The 18,149-nt window shown below is 54.7% G+C and overlaps 1 protein-coding gene across 3 annotated transcripts; it reads right to left on the reverse strand.

Moving 5' to 3' along the window:
* Positions 1-1,192: 1,192 nt before the first annotated feature.
* LOC128828736 (perilipin-3-like) lies at positions 1,193-9,559 on the reverse strand. Of its 3 annotated transcripts, none has more exons than XM_054013656.1 (8): positions 9,513-9,559; positions 8,131-8,189; positions 6,831-7,026; positions 6,142-6,224; positions 5,368-5,632; positions 2,866-3,065; positions 2,583-2,711; positions 1,193-2,491 (listed from the first exon to the last, which is right to left on the reverse strand). In XM_054013656.1, exons 2-8 carry the CDS (start codon positions 8,179-8,181, stop codon positions 2,132-2,134), a joined length of 1,284 nt encoding a protein of 427 aa, XP_053869631.1. In that variant the 5' UTR covers positions 8,182-8,189; positions 9,513-9,559; the 3' UTR covers positions 1,193-2,131. The 3 variants fall into 3 exon arrangements, with proteins under 3 accessions (XP_053869631.1, XP_053869630.1, XP_053869629.1); XM_054013655.1 differs by lacking the exon at positions 9,513-9,559 and adding an exon at positions 8,409-8,540 and having other exon boundaries at positions 1,193-2,488; XM_054013654.1 differs by lacking the exon at positions 9,513-9,559 and adding an exon at positions 8,409-8,539.
* Between the last annotated feature and the right edge of the window lie 8,590 nt (positions 9,560-18,149).

Raw genomic sequence — 18,149 nt, forward strand, 5'->3', positions numbered from 1 at the left:
CTTGAACTCTTAAATGCAACCTGCAGTGAGGCACTGCCATAAGCCATTACAGACCACATACATTACAGTTGAAACTGTAGAGAACATGGTTGCCAGTGTAACCTTAGTTTGGCCACACCTGCCTGATACTTTCTAGGTGCAGGCTGGTTTTGCCCCAGAGGCTGTGTAGTCGGGCTAGTGAGAGGAAGATGAGCCCTGTGTGGGGGCTATCAGGAATCTTATTTTAATCCTCCAAGCTCCAGTGCTTACCCTAATTGTTACTTGTAATGCCCATTGAATCTATCAGTGGCTAGACTGTTGGTTGCCAACAATGCCAAGCGACAGACCTCAGCAAGCTACAGCTGGCCAGCAGTCTGGTCCTATGCCCCCTAATGCCACAGCAGTCTTTGCTACATCAGCAGCCACCCCTTTGCATCTGTATGCCCTCTGGCTTTTTCTGGGGGCATGTCCTCCTTCTCTGGAGGTCTTGTCCCAAAGCAGTCATGTGCCCAGCTCTGGTCAAATGGGTGGTTCTGTTAAACCTGAGAGATGCAAGTGCCTCAAGTTCGATAAAGATATGAGTCTGTAGTGGCACATAGGCCCTCAAGTGGTCTAAGTGAGGCCTAGGATTTCCACTACCATCTGTACCCCAGCTAGACCGCTCCTGAGATGGAACAAGTCATAAAAGTGCAGTAGAAAGGACAGAAGGTTGAATTTCAGGTCACTAGATGTGGCCCAAATGCCCTACCAGAGTTTGCTGCAAGGCCTGCTACTGGAAGGGGAAGGTAGTGTAAAGTTAAACAGCATTACCCCAATCAGAGATCTCTGGGGCATGGTGCTGACTGCAGATGACAGCCATTTCAAGGCTGGCCTCAGGGTGTTCCCTCCATGGCTAGAGCTAGGAGGGGCTAGTTAGAGGGCCCATGAGGAGCAGTGGCAGCAACTCCCTAGGTCCTAGTTCATCTCAGAACCACTGATCTTGAGGAAGCCAATGGCTGGAGCTAATGAGGGTAAACTCCTAGTCTCAAGAAACTGGGGAGGGGATTGTTGGTAGGAGGGGAGAATCCACACCCTGCAGAGGAAGGCCCTCAGGTGCGCCAGCAACACAGGACAGCTTCTCCAAGAATGCTGGACATGCCTAGGAGGGAGAATCATCATTGACCTTCATGCCTGAGCATCTCACTCAGAACAAAAACAAGCAGAGGCCTTTGTTTCAATGCAAGTACAGCTTTTATTGTGAGCAACACGTTCTTCCCTGCTACAGGAGTCAGGACCAGGGCACTTAGTATTAGGCAGGAAGGGAATCCTATGTGAGCCATTATTCTAGTCCAGAATAAGCAGCAGTCTTGGGCACCCTCTTAAGAGCCCTGATCTCTTAACAGTTTCCTTGGTTGAGTGGAGAGAACCCAAACTAGTCAGCTTGACTTGGGTCAGTAGTTGGTTGTGGTGGCAGTTGGAGAGAAAGCAGTTGCTTAAGGCTGGAGTAGCTTAGTCTAGTTAAAGGTTCATTTGCTTGGGATCTGCAGTGAATAACATTTCATAGGAAAATGACCAGTTGGGTCAGAAATCCTTGACAGGGAAGCTGCCATCTTATTTAGCTCTTTACTGTGCCGCTGGAGAATTTGCAGGCCACTAAGACAGATTGAGAACACAACATGTGCTCGACTGCCTACTGCTACCACCTGAATGGAGTCTAGAAGACAAGGTCAGGGTTGAAGCTGGTTGCTAAACAGAAGTGGTCTAGGCTTCGGAGGTGCTGGGCAAATGCTCTGAAGACTCAGGCTGTTGCCTAGAGATGGCAAACTAGGCCCCCCAGCTTGAAAGCTGGGCCTTAGATCCCATTTTGGGGGTCACTTGACTAGTCAGAGGGAATCAGTTTTGCTGGTAAGCCTCTGACCCTGCCTACAGGCAGGTTTGGGAGACAGCCACACCTGTGAGATGCAGGATAAGTTTCTCCTCCCCAAGTGTTTAGTGGGAGAGAACAAACCTAAGCAAGGCAAGGTGGATGCCAGGACTGAGGCATTTGTGTCCAAACACCAAGTGCTGCTATCTAGATATGGAGCCAGGCTAGATATGTGACAGGAAGTGACAAGTGGCATGAGTTACCCAAACCCTCATGAAGCTCTATGCTTAGGAGAGCCCCTTTGAGTCCTTAATCTGCAGGACATGACTCCATCTCCATTTCCTCCTGCTGCTTGCCTGATGGGGCAAAGGGTCCCACTAACCAAGAATGGGGGACATTATGCGCCACCTGCTCCATCAGTTCATCCACCAGCTTGCGGGCCTTGGTCACTCGCTCACGGCTCTGGGCCAAGACGCTGCCAGTCAAGTCATGGAAGGAGCCGGCAGCGGAGAACGAAGCACGTAGTTCTTCGACGTGGTGACGAACCAGTTGCACCTTGTCCTGGAGGTCAGCAGGGAGGCCTTGCAGGCTGGACACCAGAGTCAGGCAGGTGGTCTGCAGTTGCTGGGTGAGGCTGCGGGACATGGCCAGCGCCTGCTCCTCTACCTGCTGCAAACAAACAGGGGTCAAGTCAGAAGTTAATCTGGACACCAGGCTTCCCCCACACCAAGGAGACTGGAGTCACCCTCTTGTGACTTACCTCTGGCTGCACAGAGCCTGTCTCCTTACTCTGACTTGGCTGCCTCTGGCTCCACTCCAACCACATCTGGTGCAGCTTCTCCTGGCCATCACGGATCTTCTGATCAACGCCCTGCTTGGTGTGCTCCATCTGGAAGGGAAGAGATATCTGGGATCAGCACCAGGAAGGGACTTTGCCATGTTGGCCACTTAACCCATGCAATGGCTTGTGCCAAGCCAGGAGTGACTGGAGGCGCTTCAGAGGAGTCCAGGGGCATGTGTGTGGCCCACAGCTGTGTTCCTACCAGTTCGATGGTTTGGTGGAGCTGGGACAGAACCTCCTGGGTGCTCTGCCGGGCATGCCTCAGCTTGCCCAGGGAGTGCTGGTAGGCTCGGTGGCGGAGTTTGGTGGACAGGGACCCCAGGCGCACGAAGTAACTCTGCTGCTGCTTCTGCTGCTCCACGGACGCCATATCGAAGCCTTCCACAGAGGTGGCCAGTTTAGCTGGAAGCAGAGAGCGGAGGGTTAGTGGTGCCCGGCGGCGGCGATGGCAAGGGAGGTATGGGCTAGGCCTGCACCTCCTCTAGAGTTGGCAATAATGCCTCTAGCTTGGTAACCTGCTTAGTGTTGTGTACTAAGCTGCTTTGCCACTTAGTCTCTACGGGTGGGACACCCCGTACCTCATGGTCACTTTTATACAGTGGACACATTGTCAGATGCACTCCAGAGGAGTCATTTGAAAACCTCAATCTGTGGAATAGCAGCAGCCTGTGAGCTGTGTAGCTTCTACTGTAGGATTGTCCCTGAACAGTTGTAACTCCAGGCCGTGCCCATGCACCAGTTTCAGAGGCAGATACCAGCAAGGGGTTTAAAATACCCCCCCCCCCCCCCACACACACACACCCCCCCGCTTTCTCCAACAGGGGAGAATGAGAAATGTATATCCGGTCACTGTTTGAGTCTCACATACCCAGGAGACTTTGCATCCCGTGGGGTGCAAATCCTCAGAGGGGAGAAAGGTACAATAGACAGTGACCTCCGCAGCAGTGCGCCACCTCCCATCTCTGCTCATGACCTGCAGGGACTTGCTGGTGACATGGAAGTAAGGGGAGGGGGGCCCCGGCTGGAAGGTGTTAGCTGGAGGCCCCCCCTGCCCCCAAAATGTTTTTATTTCTCTTTAACCAATTCTGACTTGTGCCTGGTCACTTAAAGAAACCACACATAAAACACCCTATTGTATTGTTTCATCTTGACCATGGACAGTGGGTAGAGCCCCCCTTAGGGGAGGGTAGAGCCCCCCCAGCTCTGCCCCATCCCCTGCAGTTGGAGCCCCTGAGATCCCCTGCCCCTCCCCCATGGCCAGTTGAAGGGGGCTCATAGCGCTGGAGGAGCCCTAGGCCAGCCACAGCCATGTAGCCACTATGGGGTAAGAGCAGCTTTTCATTAGGCTGCATGTGGGTTTTGGGGGGTGGGGGGGCTGAGGCAGTGGTATTTGCTACTTGGCTTCCTGGGTTCATCAGTAATGTCCCTGCACTCCAGGGAGTTTCCTGATGAGCCCCAGGACCCAAATAGCAAATACCACTGCCTCAGCCCCCCTGGAACCTGCCTGGGGCATCATAAAGCAAAAAGCTCCCCCCCCCCGCCCCCAACCCTCCCTGCAACTGGGTCTGGTGGCAGGGGACGCTGAGCCTCCCTTGGCTGTTTATACCCACTGCCCAGAATCTTAGGGTGTTTGGATTTGAATGGGTGGGGGGGGACGGGACAACAAGGATGGTGCAACATTTCCCAGTGTTGGCATGACCAATGAGTGAGGAGCTTGCACAGTCCAGGAAGATACGGAGCTGCACAAAGGTGCATGGGTCTGGGGGAACAAGGCTGGGCTAAGAACTTGCGGGTGTTCCCCTGTTTGTAGTTCATGAGGGGCTGCAAGCGCACACCTGTGGGGAGCTGGGGTGAATTTACATGCTGAAGGCAGCGTGAGTAGACCAGGAGTGGCTGTTCGGCAGGGTAAAAGGCACCACAGCCTAGAATTCAGGGGACACCACTGTTCTCAACAGGCCAGATTGTACCCTGGGACCATCACAGGAAGACAATGCACTTGGACTACAGGCAGCAAGTATCCTTGTTTCACAGACTGGGGAGAGGCTCTGCCATGAAGGGATTTGCTGAAATCCCCTCCCACCCCACCCCCCAATTCTATTAGAATCTACAAGCCTCAGAGACAGAGATTGGTTTAGCCACAAGCTGCTCTCCTAGTGGTTCTCCATGCTCAGAGCACCCTGTACAGAACAGGTCTCCCCTGAGGCTTCCAGGTATTGAGGGAGGAGGAGGTTCCCCCCCCCAGATCTATGCTTCCCACCTCACAGCAAACAGCATCTTCCAGGGAAGCTGGCAGGGTGCCCCAGCTACAGAGGTTGTTCATTCTGTTATGGAGACCAGGGCCGGCTTTAGCAAGAGCAGGGCCTGATTCCTGGGGGTGGGGCTTGCTGCAAGCCCCGCCCCCAGGAATCGAGCCGCATTCCAGCCGCGCCGCGCCAGAGCCCTCCTCACGCCCCCCAGGCTGAATCGGCCTAAAGCCAGCCCTGATGGAGACTGCAGTAGTTTCTCCTAGGGCTTAACTGTGGGGCCTTATCAGGAAATTAACCCCAACCTTGTAGGTTGGATGCTTCAACTGAAGCCATGAACCCAACTGCAGCTGGCATTAGCCAGACAGACCCAGCTGGTCTCCTCTCACCCCCTCCCCACCTGAGGCGGCCTCCTGCTGTAGTGCACAGGCAAAGAGCAGCTGCTGCCGCCGCCGTCTCACCTAGTTCCTCATCGGTCATGGGAAGGTAGTGATCCACCAGCTCTTCTGACTTGCCCAGCACAGCACCCATGCCGCTCACCACCATCTGGCCCACGGCTGAGCCCATGACTGTGTTCACACCACTGGTCACTGCTGATCTGGTCAGCTCCATGCTCCCCTGGACAGCCCCTTTGGTCATGTCCACCATCCCGGTCATGGTGTTGCTCATGGCATCTTTGGCACCAGTCACTGTGGCAGTCACCAGGTCTTTGGTATTGGAGATTATCTAGATAGAGGTCAGATCAGATAAGACCTCAAGCCAGTGTTAGAATATTTCAAGGGCGGGGAGGAAGATGTGAGGTTTGCTTCCCTCCCCACTGTCCAAGGGGAAGACCTTTGGTTTCTCTACCCCCATCCCAAGTTTTAAAAATCTTTCTTAAGGGCCCATCTAGATTAGACATTTGCATTGTGCAGAGCTACATCAGAGCAAGTGCCCATGTTCCATCATCACAGCATGACTGCTGTAAGGTTTGTGCTGGGGGGGGGTCAGGATCTCTGCATTGTGTAACAGCAGGGGTAGTTCAGACTGGCCATGATCATCCCATGAGCAAATGGATCACTTCTGCCCCACCCTGAGTTGGGGCAGCAGGCACTAGTCAGCAGATCAAGCCATGTTTTTCCTGCCCCACGTAGCTCTGCTCTGTTAAGTTTTAGTGCTCACGGCTAAACTCGCCCGCTTGAGCGGAAGTCACTGCTCCCCTTGCCTTTACAAAGAGGAAGCAGAGAGGTTGTTACCTTGTCTGTTGGCTGTTGAAGGATTGGCAGCTTCTCCTCCAGCTTGTCCAGCCCCCTGCATGCGTACTCGTTTGCTGTGGAAACTGTTAAGAAAACCAGTTTAGTGTCTCACGTGACGAGCCCCTGCCATTACAGCAAGTTCTGTGACACTGACAGCTTGAGTTGATGAAGCTAGAGAACCTGGTGCAGGAGGACTCTGAAGGGGTGGCAGAAGTCAGAGGAAAGACTTTGCTCAGTAGGCACAAGGGTGAGCGGATTTGCAACAGCTTGGAATGGGTTGAGAACTGGACCAGTGCCGTTATTATACTTTGAGGCCGTTGCTGTGGAGAACTGGCAGATGCAGGAATCCTACCCGTCTGCACAGCTCCGAGCTTAGGTAGTACAAGGTTGCTCCATGCTATGCTCCCCCAAAGCTGACCGCTTTCACCCAAGGGTTCTGTGGCCACTTCCACCTCCATAAACCCTCCAGGTGGAGCTTTCAGTGGCCTCGGGAGTGGGTTATGTTCCTCTAGGAAAGCAGGAGAGGTTCCTTAGCCAGCCAATGGCTTCTGATGTGACCAGCCTGACTCCTCCCTCTGGCAGGGCATGAGGCTCTTTGCTTGGTACCCTGGGAAGGAGGGCAGAGCCTGGTGCCCTTCACTTGGGCCATGCCACCCCCTCCCCCAGGCATCCCCTCCCCAGTTACTCACTCTGCGGCTCGAGTTTGGACAGGATTGGCTGGGCACCACTAACTGCAGCCGCAGCCATGGTCTTCATGCCTTTCTCTGCCACGTCACAGACGGATTTGACATATGGGTAGCTCTCTTTGGTGGAGGTGTAGGCCGTGGAGACCATGTCATAGGCAGAGCTGACCAAGGGCAGGTTGGCCACCCGGTTTGCTATGTTCTAGGGGAGAGAAGGCAGCAAGGTAGACAGGGTGAGGGCTACCAGGTAGTCTCCCCTTCCAAGCAGGGTCATGGACCCCGCCATTGGTAGCTGGGGTCTGTCAGCTGATCTGGCCTAGAGGGAGCCATTCTCAGAGCGTCATTTACTCTCCCCACTTCCAGCTTGCCAAGTGCTCCCCCCTCTACTGCATGATTAGACAGATCCAGCATCCGCCATTTGTGAGACCGGGCCTAGTAAAGAACTAGCTCAGAAAGGGAAGACAAAAGTCTTCACCAGAGCAGATCTACACTTAATTACTGCAGTGGCACAGCTGCTCACCAATACGGTGACAACAGCTTCTGCCGTCCACCTCCAGCAAAGGCAGTAGCCAGGTCAAACAGGAGAAGCTAGACAGTGCTAGCCACACATGGGGGTAGGTCAGACTGCATGGCTCAGGGCTGTGGATTTTCCCCCACCCCCTTGAGCCACAGTTCTAGCAAAGTAAATGTCTAGTGTAGATCTGGCTGCATCGTACCCCTCCCAGCTCCAGAAACCCCAGGAGTAGGGAGTGCTGCAGACAAGCCAGAGATCAACAGGAGAAAGTGGCACCAATAAAACTGAAGTCATGCTATAGTTAAGCCGATGCAAACTGCTGTGTGGGCACATTCAGAGAGAGGGTTACTTTGATTTACATTAAGCCAATAAAGAATAATTTCTATTAGATGAAGGCACTCCTAGACCAAGGGAATAGCCACATATGGCTTCACACTAGTTTAGCTACAGTGGTTTATGTTTACAGCCAAAGTTATACCAGTACAATACTGTTCAGAGAACATAGAATCTCAGGGTTGGAAGGGACCTCAGGAGGTCTAGTCCAACCCCCTGGTCAAAGCAGGGCCAATCCCCAGACAGATTTTTGCCCCAGATCCCTAAATGGCTCCCTCAAGGATTGAATTCACAACCCTGGGTTTAGCAGGTCAATGCTCAAACCACTGAGCTATCCCTCCTTAGCCTGCTTATTGTGGTCACCACTGGGACTTCTAGGCAAAGGGGCCCCGCACCAGTTCCCTAGCAGAGGCCAGTAGCCCACCACAAAGAGACCCTACAGTCCAAGCATGTACCTACCTCCTGCTCTTCATCCTTTGGGGAAGCAGCACTGGGGTCATTAGAAGCCATGGTGGAATCTGATTAGAAGGGATATAGAAACTCACTCATTAATCTGCCAGAGCAAGATAAGGCTTGAGTAAATTCTAGGGCCATAAAGAGGGCTCAGAGGTCAGCAGTGAGAGCTCATGCCATTGTGTTAGCCCCTGGGAGGTTCAGCAGCACAATGCATTGAGTAACATCGCTCCAGATCCCCTGGGCCTGGAGGCAGCAGGCAGGGAGGACATGATTTCACTTACCCGCCCCAGACCTGCCAGTCTGGATTGCAAAACGAGCTGCTGCCAAGGCCCCTGCTGCTATAAGTAACAGCGGCCTTCGCCCCAGTCTGCTCATCGCTGTTTCGACACCTCCTGCTTTGCTAGGATTGTGTCACCGTTTTCATTTTCAGTTGCCAGCCACTAACTGGAGTCAGGGTCACTGCTCAGAGCAGCACCAGGGGTAGTCAGTGGTGGAGTGTTAGAGGAATGCGCAGCTCACACCATAACCCACAGTTCCCCATAAGGGGAGGGGGGAAGCCAGCCCCACCACACCTCACAGCCATTTGATTGGCATTGGGACAGTGCTCACAACAGCTGGCGAAGGCAGCCTTGCTCGGATTAGGAGAGCCTGCCCCACTCCTATCTCCAGATCAGAGCCGGAGACAGATCTGTGAAGGAGCAGAATACAGCCACAAGGACAGTCATTGTAGTAGCATTACCAGCCTCCAAGCACTAAACAAGCCATGAGTCAGACTCAGCCATCACAAGACACAATTGGCTCCAAACAGCAGGCAAAGAGACTCCTTTTGGGATTCATATTCAAGTTTTTCCTCCTCTAGCCAGGACTTGGGAGGGCTAAAAGCTGAACTTCTCAAATCTGAAACCCCAGAGCCTTAACACAACCTCCCCCCCCCCCCCCCATTATGGAGTATGTTGGGAGTTCACACAACCACGGGGCAGCAGTTTCTCTGCCATTTGGAGTAGTTGGATTTGAACCCTCCTAGCAGGACATGCCTGTCACAAGGGTGAAGGGGTTTATCTAAGCCTACAGCTGAGATTTAGCATTTTAGTTAGTTGGGAGACTCAATGTTTCCCCTATAAGGAAGGGGTGGGTGGGTGGTGGGGGGAGGAGGAGAGACTAGTCTAGGAGCTCCCAGACAGCAAGTCAGTCCCGTAGCATCATTGACTTGCCAGGCAGTTTGCCTGGACCGACAAGAAAAGAAGAGAGCTAACGCAGTCAGAGTCCATTTGCCAAGCTCTTATCAGGGAGCAAACAAGCTTAGAGGTTGACACACTCCAATTACATTTAATTATAACTTGGAAAGCCACCCCCATAGAAAGGCAGAGAACATTGCAAGCCCTTACCTGTCTCTTCCACAACTCCAGACTAGATGCTGCATAAACCCTGATCCCTGCCTAGCCTTTATATACCAGCGCTGAGACCCGCCCAGCACAGGAGGGGTAGCTCAGGGAGGTAACCAGACCCACCCACCCTGATTGAGGAGGGCTGGCCTGGCATGTGGGTGGGGACCACGAGCAAGTTGCATTGGAAATGAATCCTCCTCGGTCACATGTGAGTCCACTCAAGCCCAGGTTTGGAGACTTAAGTCCCGCCCTCCTTGGTTGCTGTGGGGGGGAAAGAAGAAGGATCAGACCTTGGTCTTTGGTGTAGAAAGTGAGCGTGTCATTACAGTTTCTGCGGCTGGTCTATTTTAGAGGGTGAGGGCTATCTAGGATTTATGGGGGCTCTGGTGCTGTCATAGAAGGAGTAGACAATACAGAGGCCTGTTCCCCACCCCGCAGGCCTCCTGGTGCTGCTACATAGCTCTAGAAACAATTGTATGTGCCCTGGTAGCCTTGTGGGTCCCACCTTGTCTCTATAGTAATAATCAGTGTGTCTAGAGTCTTTCATCTCACAGTGCTTTACAAATACAAATTAACCCTCCTGGGAGATAGGCCAGAGTTGCCATGATCATATTACAGGGGGGGGGGAAACTGAGGCAGAGAGGGGGTGTGACTTGCCTCGAGGTCAGAGGGTAAGTCAGTGGCAGAGGGTGGAAAACAAGGGAGAAGTCCTGAATCTTTGGGTTCCCTGCTCTCACCACTAGAGCCTAGCGCTTTGATGGCACCCTAGGCCAGTGTTTCTCAGCGACCGGTCTGTGGGCCAGCGCTGGTCCCTGAGATCGCCCTGACCCGGTTTAGAAAGGCAGCAAGTCGGTTCCTGGTATGGAAAAGGTTGAGGAACGCTGCCCAAGGGGACCGTGGAGGGGGAGTGGCCTGTCCAGTACCCCTGCTTCGAGGCTTGGGCAGGGCGGCACCAGGGGGCTGGGAAGGGATGGGGCTTTGCTCTCCTCTCCGTCTGGCAGCAGTGGTGGGTGCTGCAGACCCACACGGAGCTTATCGAATGGGGCACCTCTGACTCCTTGGCTGGTTTCTGGGCCAGCAGCATCCCTGACCTAGGGGAGATCCTAGGGGGTCAGAACCAGCCACACCTCCCCAGGTTGCTAACTAGGAGGGGGCATGTCCTGGCTAGGGGCCCCAGGGTGATGGGCAGAGACTGTTTTGTCTCCTGTTGGGCTGGCTACAGCCTGGAGCCACAACCCCCCCTGCCCCTCCGTCAGCCTGGCACTGAGGGCAGCTGGGTGGGGCGGAGGTCTGCTGGGTCTATGCCTTGGGGAGGGGAGCTGGGGGGGAACCAAACTTCAGGGGGAGGGGAGCTGGCCGAGACAGCCTTGGGGAGGTGAGATGGAGGATGTTGGGGGGGTGGGAGGAAGAAGAGAATCTGGCCGGGGGGACAGGACGGTCGGGGAGAGGGAGGTGTCTACAGCCTGCGGGATGTAGGAGGGAATGATGCTGCCAGGGGTCTCTGGGGGGAAGGGGGGCTGCTGGTATTATGTGGGTCTGGGTCTTCTCCAGCTTCACTCTGGTGCATGTGAGGCTGACAAACTGTCTGCTCTGTGTCTGGAGGCTGCGGGGGGGGAGGCGTTAATCACAGGTCCAGCTCTCCCTCTGCGACCCCTGCGCCAAGGTCTCGCCCAGTCATTGGGATGGGCCACAGCTGCCGTGGGGGGCGGGGGGGGGGGCTGTTTGGTGCAGGCTGATCCCTACTGTAGACTCCATTCATACAACAGCACAACCTCTGCGAGCACCCCAGTTCCGCGCTCGGCTGCATGGATCCCTGTCACGGGCCCCCCGCCGGCGCTTTTTGGTTCAGGACCGTTTGAGCCCAGGGTCCTGGGGAGAGGCAGGCTGGTTAGCAGAGAGCTCAGAGCAGGGGGGCTGATGGGTGCCGGCGTTGCTGACGGTCCTGCAGCGCAGTGTGACGTCCGCCAGCTGCAGCCGGGAGCGAGGCCCCAGTTTGGCTTGGCTCCAGAGCCCGGCAGCTTCGGAGGGTCTCTGGCTCAGCTGCCATGGGCCAGGCAGGGCTCTGTGCTGAGGGGGTCACTGGGGACCCCTCCAGACTGCAGGGAGGGTGGGCCTGAGGCTGGACTGACCCAGCTGCAGGCATTTAGAGCACCAGGTTGCATGCAGCGTGGCGGAGCGGCTGTTAACGCCTATCCCAGTGACTCCTGCCGTGTCGCCCCTCTAAGGGGGAGCGGAGGCAGAATCAGAGCAGACGCGAAAGTAAAACTGCTGGGGACCAGAGTGGAGCCAATGGAAGTGCCTTGTTTCCTGCAATCAAGCCCCTGAATTAGCCATTCGGGGAGCGTTTTGTGGCTGCGTCATTCCACCCTCCCCCCTTCTAAGGGCCCGATCTGCAGAGGGGCCAAGCACCTTGGACTGCTAATGACAACGCCGTGGCGCTCAGCCCCTCTGCAGATCAGGCCCTGAGCCTCAGGCCCAGGGTGGCGGTGGGTGGAGTGCGAGCTGGTGAAGAGTTCAATGCTTGAGGGGCAGGGGGGGGCCGAATTAACCCAGGCCCCAGGGGATTCTCTCCGGCTGCGTCTGGCGGCGGAGTGACTCAAAATCCGTTTAAAGAGTGAGCTGAGCTGAGCCAGTTCTCTGTTGCCAGATGGCTATGTAGACAAAGCCACCCCTGCCGGGCATCCTTCCAGCAACTCTGGCTGTAAATAATCTCTCTTATGGCCTAGTGGAGAGGGCACTGGGCTGGAACTCAGGAGACCTTCCTGGCTGTGCCACGGGCCTGCTGGGTGACCTGGGGCAAGTCAGTTCCCGGCTCGGTGCCTCAATTTCCCCATCTGTAAAATGGGACTAATGCTACTGCCCGCCCTGGTTGGAGATCTGCAGCTGAAAAGTGCTATCAGAGGAAGGGCTTGTTGTTATAATTGCCACTCCACCGGTTAGGCGGCAGCGTCAGGTCTGGGTTTGGAAAGCTGCACTGAGCCTTGACCCCTGTTGTCCTGAGCTGTGATGTCAGGCCTGGACTGAAGGCGCAGCCCCATTCTCTGGTGGGAAACCAACTAACGTGAATCTGATCAGTCACTTCCCTGCTGGTGGGGACTAGACTGGCTCTTACGGACACGGGTGTGCTGAGCTCCCAGGGAAGGGAGATACTAAATTAGGTGCCAAAGGACAAGTCACGGCAAGACCTGCTGCTCCACTTCCCCATTTAGCTCCCTGTTGCTCTCCTTCCCTGCCCCTGGGGAGTGCATTGCATTTAGCTTCTCTCCAAAGCAGCGCACAGGGGACTAGGCTCAGAAAATCCAAGTTCCCCTGAGCCAATGACTCATTGGGCTGATGCCAGTCTTGCAGCCAGTGGGACACAGGAGAGGTCACATCCAACCGCCTTTGCCCACCTGCCCTAACCCAACGGATCAGGCACCCATTTGCAGCTGGGTGAACTAGAGGTGGGGAGATCAAGCCAGACTCAAATCCGCAACCTGCAGGAGGGCAGCCAGGGGCTTTAACCACTCGGCCACTGCACCTGGCTTGAGAAAAGAAGACTGAAGGGGGACTGATAACAGTCTGCACATTTGTTAAGGGCTGTTATAAAGAGAATGGAGATCAGTTGTTGTCCATGTTTATGTTCAGGACAAGAAGTAATGGGCTTAAACTGCAGCAAGGGAGACTTTCTACCTACACTGGAATAGGATTCCAAGGCAGGGTGTGGGGGTTTTAAAGAACAGGTTGGACAAACCCCCTGTCAGGGCTGGTCTTGGTTTACTTGGTCCTGCTTCAGTGCAGGGGGCTGGACTAGACGACTTCTCGAGGTCCCTTCCAGCCCTCCACGTCTATGAAATTCCCTGCACTTCCTCAGCCTACGTTCGTATCACAAGCTGGTACGGAGGCTGATGGAATGGAACAGACGGAGAAAGTTTAGAAAAAGTTGCACGCCCCAATGCATTCACCACGTGATGGGGCAGATAAAGGGCTGGGTAAAGTTCAGTGCCACACAGGCCTAGTTCACAGTCCAACAGGCCTAGGAAAGCCGGATAGCCTCTTCCTTGAAGTCTTCCCTCCTCTGCTACGGCATCAGCAGAACTTGGAGTATTTTCCACTCGGAGAATGAAAGTAAAACACGTGGCACGTCTACAGCACCTTCCGCCCTAAGGTGCTTTACAAAGGATCACTCCAGGATCACCTCGACCACTAATGCAATGCAGCCACCTCTGAGGTGGAACACAGCAGCCGCTTAACAGCTCGCCGCAACACTATACAGCAGTGTAGGACAGCGAAGTCCAGAGCTTCATAGGTACTGCGGTATTGAAATCAACGGGAGCTAGGTGCCGAAGTACCTCTGCCGATCTGGGCCTAATTGGATATTCTAGCTAGTGAAAACGACAGCAGTCGATAGAAATGGGAACCGCGGTTGTGGAGACGCCGCTTGTAAAAATGATTCAGGCTGCAGCACCTTCACTAGGCTGTAACTCTAAAGCGGAATCCAACTGGCGTCTAGCTACAGAGCCCTCGAATGAGCCTGCAATCCTTGCCAGGAGCAGCGACGGCACTGCAGCGCTGGGAACTCCAGCGAACTTGGAGTGGAGATCAATTCAGTGCAAGCTAAAGAATGATTAGTTCCCCAGTACTAAAGTGGTACCCGTGCAGCTCCGAACACTCATCCCAAATCAGCACGCTTTTGATTCTATTGTTCTCTTTGAGCGGAACAATCCCCTCGCCCCACGGCTAAAACCACACCTAGTTCAGGAGATAAGACCCTTGCTTTTAGGGCCTGAAAGGATCTTCCCCTTTCTGTGGCTGCTTTCGATCCCGAGTCACTGGACGGCTGCTTTGGGCAGCGATCCTATCAGGCCGTCAAGCGCCAGTGGGGTGGGGACTGCGTTTGGAGCAGAAATACAACTGGTCTATTATTACCCATTGTTGCTAGTGCTGTGTTGCTATGGCCCATCCTAGCTCTGGGGAGGAGAAAGGGCTCCGACAGCCCTTGGCTGCGCCTCTCCGTTCTCCCCGGTGCGTGCGGCATTAGGCTACCGCTGTCGAGGTGCACTGCTCGAGAGCGAGCACGTCCCCGCCGGAACTCACGGCATTTGGGTTGGTTAACCAGTCGCTGTCTGGGCGGTAGAAGATCGTTCGCCGTTAACGCTTGGGGCAGGAGTAATGGGACTTCGGATGTTGCGGTGCAGCGGCAGCCGAGTTACCGAGCTCAGTTTTTACAGGCGCTTTAAACTTTTATTTTGTAAACATCTCATGGAAATGGCAACAAAAACCAAATCCCCAAAAGCATAGATGCACACTGAGCACTATCATCAGTGCTTCATGGTGCTTCCATGAACAATGAAGCGGTCCAGAGGCAGCATATGGCCCGGTGGCTACAGCACCAGACTGGGACTTGAGTTCTCATCCTAACTCAGCTGCTTAGGTGACCTTAGGCAAGTCCCGTCCCTGCTCTGTGCCTCGGTTTCCCCATCTGTAAAACAGGGATAATGATGCTGAGTGCCTTTGTCAAGCGCTTTGAGGTCTACTGATGAAAAGCCCTAGGTTAGTATGATTACAGAGAGAACAACAACATTTTTACATCACCCCTCTTCGCAATGTTTTCTGCTGGCTTGTCTTCCTTTTTCTTTGGCCTCATTTTGCAAGAAATGTGCAACAGGCTGGGCCCTGTCTCTTGGCCACCACGTGCCTGCTGATTCCTGGAATATCAGACAGGCACCAAGAGGGTTTGTCTACGCAGCATTTCATAACATCTCCAGCCATCACGGAAAATACGTGCCCCAAACTGAGCCTGCTACATTTTAACATGCTGATGAAGCTGGAGCGGCTGAGTGATCTTTGGGAATGTGTGTGGAGGTTCTTTTATGATGTTTAATAGGTTTTCTCTGGAACGTTTCACCAGAAGAACACATGTGCTTGCTTAGCAAGGGCTGGGGGTAGCCCTGAGCTGTGGGCGATCACCCTTGTGGTAGCCTCGGAGGAGAAAGCAAATCACAGGAACAGACCTGCTCAGGCAGTCTGGCTTGCTGGGGCACTCACGGTGGAGGCAGGGAACTGTGCAGCCTGGAAAAAAAAACCTAACTGGGAGGGAGAGAGAGATGTGGGTCTCCGACCAACAGCGGTGACGGCTGGGAGCCCAGAAGCAGGTGCCCTTGCTAGACTACGGAGCGGGAATATGGGCGCAGTTGCCCTGAACTGTGACAAAGGCCATGAACCTAACCTAGAAAACAGTCAGGGAAGAGCTGCTGAACATACACCCCCACACACACTTTTTAGCTTATGCAAGTGTGATGAAGTGGGAATTTTCTGTAATATTTTTATGATGCCAGTGTGTGCCTCAGTTTCCCCTATATGCTGCATTGTTACCCGGTGGGCAGAAAGGGACAGTTTACTTTTGGGGCAGGCTAAGAAATGTAGGTCTGAGCATCGCCTGGCTGTCGGAGCTTGTATGGGTCATTAAAAATGGACGGGCCGAGGCTAACTCCATCTCAAAAGACAGCGGCAAATCCAAGCACCAGGGCATTGACACCTAGCAGCCGACGCCCCAGAGGGAGATAGATTCCCCCAGCTCGAGACCAAAGGATGGGCAGGTGTGAGGATAAGCACTGGCTGCTGGAAAGAGTGGGGGATCTCACCTGGAGTAGACAGGGGGACAGCCACAGCCCAACTAGGGGGAAGAGACACCCCCCCCCTTAGGGGCCTGGCACACTAAGAGGGGTTCCTCTAAGTGACTGTCCCAAAACTGGGGGTATAGCATAGCTCCATGCCAGCAAGGTGTCTGCCAGCCCAGAACCTGGCTCTCTAAGGTGACAAACCCCCATCTTAGCCCCTGCATGCTGCCTTTCAGTGGCTAGCCTACCTCGAACACAGAGCAAGAAATAGCCCCCAGGAGGAACCCCATCACTCTTCTTCTGCTGCCTCATAACTAGCTCTGGGATAGAGTCGGTCACATCCTCTCCACTCTACTGCAAAAACCTTACCCAGGCTCTCGGTAGGGTTAAAGCTGGAGAACGTCGCCGCAGTATAGAAGGTGACAGCCAGCTGTGCTGATGCTGGCAGACAAGGGTCAGAGTTAAGGGTTTGTATCAGAGTACAAGTCTGATGCCGGCAGGGTACATGGAATATTCTGTTATCAGTTGGGGATGGAAGCGAAAGCCTTAGGAAGCGTGGGATGGGCCAGGGGAAAGTCGTGGGTGGCTGAGGTGTGCCCTGCCATTAAACATGGTTTTTCTTTGATAATTTGAGTGACAGACCTGCCTGCTTCCCCCTGCATCCAAGGGTTGTTTGCTCAGGCCAGTTTAAATCCAGATTGCGCATTAGCACAGACGGAGCTGCCTGGCAACGTTAGGGTTACCATACCTAATAAATAAAAAAAGAGGACCCTCCATGGGGTCCTGGCCCTGCCCATTTCCCACCCCAGCCCTGCCCCTTCCCCACCTCAACCCCGCCCTAACTCCACCCCCTCCTCCCTCCCACTCCCAGCCACGCGGAAAGGGCTGCCCGAGCGCTACCAGCTTCACAGTTTGCTGGGCAGCCCCCAGACCCTGCGCCCCCGGCCGGCGCTTCCCCAGCACAGCTGGAGCCCAGGAGGGGAAGCGCCCAGCCAGGGGCGTAGGGTCTGGAGGCTGCCCGGCAAACCGTGAAGCCGGTAGCGCTCGGGCTTTGGGCAGCCCTCTTGCCTCTGGACCCTGTGCCCCCAGCCGGGCACTTCCCCTCCCGGGCTCCAGCGGCGCAGGGTCCGGAGGCATGGGGGCTGCCCAAAGCCCGTAGCACTCGGCTCTTAAACAGAGCCGAAGAGTCAGGGAGGAGCAAAGCCGCCGCGGCCAGAGGCTCTGCTCCTCCCCTGACTCTTTGGCTCTGTTTAAGAGCCGAGCTGCCCCAGTGCTATCAGCTTCGGGCAGCCCCCATGCCTCCGGACCCTGTGCCGCCGGAGCCCGGGAGGGGAAGTGCCCGGCTGGCGTCTGGGGTCCGCAGGCAAGGGGGCTGCCTGAAGCCCATAGCTGAAGAGTCAGGGGAGGAGCAGAACTGCCATTTTCCTGGACATGTTCAGCTTTTTGGCAATTCCCCCCGGACGGGGGTTTGAGTGCCGAAAAGCCAGACATGTCCGGGAAAAAGAGGACGTATGGTAACCCTAGGCAACACGTAGTGGTGAGAATTAAAAACCCTACAAAGCTGCTTAAAAGGCCAAGCAGGAAATGCTTGGAGTTGCTGCTACAGAGAAGCAAAAAACACCCACCAAGTCTTAGCATGTGGCTCCCTCTGCCTTTGAACCATGGAAACAATGTGGAGAGCATTGAAGCTGCCCCTGGCTTGGAGAAGCCAGCCCCCAGCAAGGGTGGGATTGCTCAGGTCACAGAGAGCTCAGGCTAGGCACAACTGAGTATCTCCATATTAGCTAGGGAAGCCCAGCCTCAGAAGTGCAAAATGGTTCCCCTGAAGTCACAACATAGGACAGAACCCTGAATACAACCTGAGTACCAGGAACTTGTGTGTGTGTGTGTGTGTGTGTGTGTGGGGGGGGGTCCAGTCCACTCAGTTGCCTGCCCTGGGTGAGATGGCAACAGCATCTGAATCAAGTTGGGGGGAGGGGGTTTCTGCCAGAGCATGAGAACAGTTTAGGGAGTCTGTGTTTGAGGATGGGAAAGACAC

Source organism: Malaclemys terrapin, chromosome 24 (assembly GCF_027887155.1).
Source record: "Malaclemys terrapin pileata isolate rMalTer1 chromosome 24, rMalTer1.hap1, whole genome shotgun sequence".
In the NCBI taxonomy this organism is placed as follows: domain Eukaryota; kingdom Metazoa; phylum Chordata; order Testudines; family Emydidae; genus Malaclemys; species Malaclemys terrapin.

What these genes read in the sequence shown, in the direction of transcription:
- LOC128828736 (XM_054013654.1), bottom strand. Translation starts at nt 8,502, where the DNA reads ATGAGCAGACTGGGGCGAAGGCCGCTGTTACTTATAGCAGCAGGGGCC. An exon ending in CAAAGGATGAAGAGCAGGAG is followed by an intron (nt 7,027 to 8,130) that starts GTAGGTACATGC and finishes TCTCTCCCCTAG; the next exon opens with AACATAGCAAACCGGGTGGC. An exon ending in CATGACCGATGAGGAACTAG is followed by an intron (nt 3,066 to 5,367) that starts GTGAGACGGCGG and finishes CTCTGCTTCCAG; the next exon opens with CTAAACTGGCCACCTCTGTG.